This window comes from Adiantum capillus-veneris, chromosome 21 (genome assembly GCF_014529385.1).
Source record: "Adiantum capillus-veneris isolate H3 chromosome 21, ASM1452938v2, whole genome shotgun sequence".
NCBI lineage: Eukaryota > Viridiplantae > Streptophyta > Polypodiopsida > Polypodiales > Pteridaceae > Adiantum > Adiantum capillus-veneris.
In genome coordinates, this window is record NC_140951.1 from 73,413,788 (window position 1) to 73,417,710 (window position 3,923).

Sequence of the window (3,923 nt, forward strand, 5' to 3'; positions counted from 1 at the left end):
GTGACCACGATGCTACAGGTGGAGGCTAGAAAGGCAGGGTGCAACGCCACGGGCGGCAGAGGCGGAGGACGCTAAAGGGGGGCGAGAATATTCAGAGGGGGTATCTTGGATTTTCATAAATTTCTTTATCGTGAAGGACACAAATTTCTTTATTTGGGGGTGGCTTCACAAACATCCGTACATGCGTGGAGGACAAAAAAAGCAACCAATAAGACTTCGCAACATCGAAATGGACGCCCGGAGCTCCTTCACACACAAAGTTGAAGGGCGCATGCTGACAGTCCAATCACATATGTACTTCCCTTTTCGAGGGGCGACCTCCCTTCCCTCGCCCAAGGAATGGGTGCGAAGCATCTTTTGAAAAAGGTAGTGGAGTTTCGAACCCTCACCACGTGTGGGCAAGGCTTATGGGCCACCCAAGGTAACAAATGCCTGTTGCTGCACGGAGAGTGAGAAGTATAAATAATGTATGTTAGTTGTGAATACAGAGGTACCAACACGAAAAGGAGCTCATTTTGAGAGCGCCCGCCGCCCATGTAGCGCCCTTGTGATGGACGGGCACTGCCCGATTGTGAAGCCACCCTAAGTATGTAGTATGAGTAAGTATATCTCTTAATGCGTAGAACTACATACAATAATTATTTTTATTTTTTCAGTCAAAGCTTATGAGAAATTGTACAAGACCAAATTCCAATCGAAGCTAGGTTTCCCTCCAAAGTTCAAACGCTCACCAAATGTGGGGCACAGAATGTACGCAATGACACCAAGAACGGCCTTATTAGAGTGGCCGTGTCTGTGGCGGACCCTCGAGCCTCGAGGACACTGCACAGCTAGCGACCCTCGAGGACACTGTTGCCCAAAGCAGAAAATGTACCACCACTAGAGATGGAGAAGGATGCAGTATCTGAAACCGAAGGAATTGGCGGAAGCTGAGAATGCCGCCTCTGCCCACGACCAAGCTTTATGGATGGCGGCGAGTATGAAATCTCCAAAATGCCTTCCAACATCTGTACTACAGAGGCCATGTTTGGTCGGTCGACTGGCTCCGCTTGCACACATGCCAGAGCCAACATGAGCACCTGCTGAAAGCTATTTGTAGGAACACTGTTCCGAGGTAAGCATCCATCCATGATAGTTTCTTGTATGAGGGATGAGCTTATGGTGTCAAAACTCAAATTACTCGCACCGTCTGCGGTATTCAATGTAGATGTACCGTTGCCGCCAGCGGCAGAAATTGTCTTCATAACCCATGTGGGTAGATGTCCATGTTCTGGATCTAGAGACCTCCTTCCTGTTAAAAGCTCCAGCAGCACCACACCATAGCTATATACATCTGACTTTGCTGTGATTGTGGCTTGCTGTAGCCACTCTGGTGCGACATACCCCCGTGTGCCCTTCAGTGTCGTCATGGCGAAGCTTTGGCTGTCACTTCCCATCAGCTTGGCCAAGCCAAAGTCTCCGACCTTGGCATGGAAATCCTCATCCAGCAGTATATTTGCTGGCTTCACATCGCAATGCACAATGTGCTCGGCAGATTGATGATGCAGATATTCCAAACCCTTGGCGGTATCCAATGCAATGCGACACCTTGTCTCCCAATCGAGGATCTCACGCGCTGGTTCTACACTTCGAGGAATTGAATCTTTCTTATTGTTAGAAGCGGCAGCGCCGGAGCTGCTACTTTCGGCCTCAGCTTGGCCCGGTTGGTAGAGCCACTTATCCAAAGAACCTCTTGGCATAAACTCGAATGCTAGCAACCGTGCATTCTTCTCCATGCAGAATCCTTTTAGAGAAACCAGATTGACATGTGACACACTACCGATGGTAGCAACCTCTGCTTTGAATTGATGATCCATGATGTGTTGGGTAGAAACTCCAGCTTGATCCAACTTCTTCACTGCCACCTTGACAACCCCAGTGGGTGTGTTCAAAACCCCCTCATAAACCGATCCAAATCCCCCTGTCCCAAGCCTTTTGGAGAAGTCATTAGTGGCGACTTGGAGCTCCCTGTATGAGAATCGTGGCGGTAATTTTGATAGCTCCTGTAAGAAGCGTGCTTGGGCTTTCATGCGGACTTGGCGAGGATGCCACCACCGCCTCCATAGCACCATGAAAGCTATAATCCCTATCAGAGCAGCACCGGCCGCAATAGAAGTACTAATTACAATGATAGTAGTAGAAGATTTAGAGCCACGGACATTGGAAGGAGAAGAGATTTTGAGGAACATGACCTGACCTGTTGCTATATTGTCTTCAGACGGTAGAGCTATGGTGTAGAGTATGGGGAAGAAGGCACATGAAGAGCTGTTAGAGTCGAAGAGGGCAGCATTACAAGATATGTTTTTCTCACAAAGTCTCCGGCATGCGTCTTGAGAGACTACCGGCACAGCAGAAGGTTGGGCATGGAAGGAAACATTGATTGGAAGCAAGCTGTAGGCAGAATCAATTGGGATACATGCAGATCTGAAGGTTGGCATACTCAGATAGATTTCTGGACAACTACATATTTTGGCGGGCTCGTCTTGTGCTGTGCAGGTGGGCTTACTGGATGTGATCTGAAATCCAGGCGCACAACTGCATTCTCTGGTTGTCTGATTGCACAGACTATACTCGCCGCACACAAGGGGATAGTCGCAGAAATTGCCGATCGAAGTGTTGTAGTACCAAAGATGTTGATTTGGATTACCTGAAGAACCTGGGCGATTAATCATGAGATCACCCTGCCTAAAGAAAGCAGAGCCTACTAAATCGGTTCCATTGGGTAATGGATCATCATCCCGAACATTGTGAGCTACTATACCCAAGAGAGACCCCTCTCTGCTATAAAACTCTATGTCCTGGTGAATTACTATGTAATCTGCAATTGCACTGCCAGCACCGCTGCCATTGCTTGCGGTTTTGTCGATGCCAATACTGTGATAAACATACATATTTGACCTTGTGAACATCTCCAGGCGTCCCTGAGAACCCATTCTTAGCGCATAACATCCAGGCCTACTATAATCTAAATACAACTGCTGCCTGTCATACAGAGTCATATTCTGAACAAATTTCATGTTGGAAGGAATCAAGAAGAGATGGCGGACATGCTGAAAGCTTTGCCACACTATGGCCCCTGAATCGTTGACGAGGACAAGGTTGCCATCATCTTGGAGTGTGAGGTTTCGCACATGCAGGCCAGCCGTGGGGGTTTCCCAGGGAGGGGAAGATGAATTACCAGCCGTGAAGGTAAGGACACCATCGTTACGCAGAGTAAGAGTGCACAGCTGGGAGCCCATCAAGGGCTGGGGGAGTGTGTTGAAGGTCCACATGAGGGCATTGGGGGTCTTGAAGGTGTAGCGCACCCCGCCCATGCACTGCTCGACACCTGCATCGGTCCAAGAGCGCAGATCTAGTTGAAACCTTTCATTCTGCGATTGCATCCAGAAGAAGTGAGTGGTATTGAAGGAGGTGCCTAGGGGCACGCTTGAGGGGAGGCCGGCGATGGAGCCGACGCCGCTACTCAAATGCTGTAGCAGAGGGTACATCAAGGCATGGAGCTCAAGGGCGAGGAGGACGGCATGGAAGCAATTGAAGTTCATGGCTCTGCGATTACTATCATCAGAGAGAATGGCCAAGCGATGGCTGCACGGCGAGTACTACTGCGCACAAGCTGCCTTCCATAGTATCAAGGCATCGCATGTCGAGCTCGTCCTCATATTCGAAAGTCATCGTCAACGTGAACAAACATATAATAGTTGAGATTTGTGGGCCCGGGAACTCACGTAATTCCCTAGGCCTACCTTGCTGTTCACATAGGACGGCGGAAAAGTGAGATGGAGAGTGCCACATCGTGGAAGAGAAAAAGGGGATTTGTTCCGTCCCCCCCCCTAGGAATTTCTTTCTTCCACCCTCCACTTGGCAAAAAGTGCCATGTTGGCACG

At 49.2% G+C, this 3,923-nt stretch overlaps 1 protein-coding gene across 1 annotated transcript; it reads right to left on the reverse strand.

Annotated features, from left to right (window-relative positions):
* Nucleotides 1-616: 616 nt before the first annotated feature.
* On the reverse strand, nt 617-3,682 carry LOC147431153 (G-type lectin S-receptor-like serine/threonine-protein kinase SD2-5). The gene has a single exon (XM_086494545.1). It carries the CDS (start codon nt 3,579-3,581, stop codon nt 831-833), a length of 2,751 nt encoding a protein of 916 aa, XP_086350671.1. The 5' UTR covers nt 3,582-3,682; the 3' UTR covers nt 617-830.
* Nucleotides 3,683-3,923: the final 241 nt, after the last annotated feature.

Bases quoted from the DNA above. Each gene is read 5' to 3' on its own strand.
- LOC147431153 (XM_086494545.1), bottom strand. From the start codon at position 3,581: ATGAACTTCAATTGCTTCCATGCCGTCCTCCTCGCCCTTGAGCTCCAT.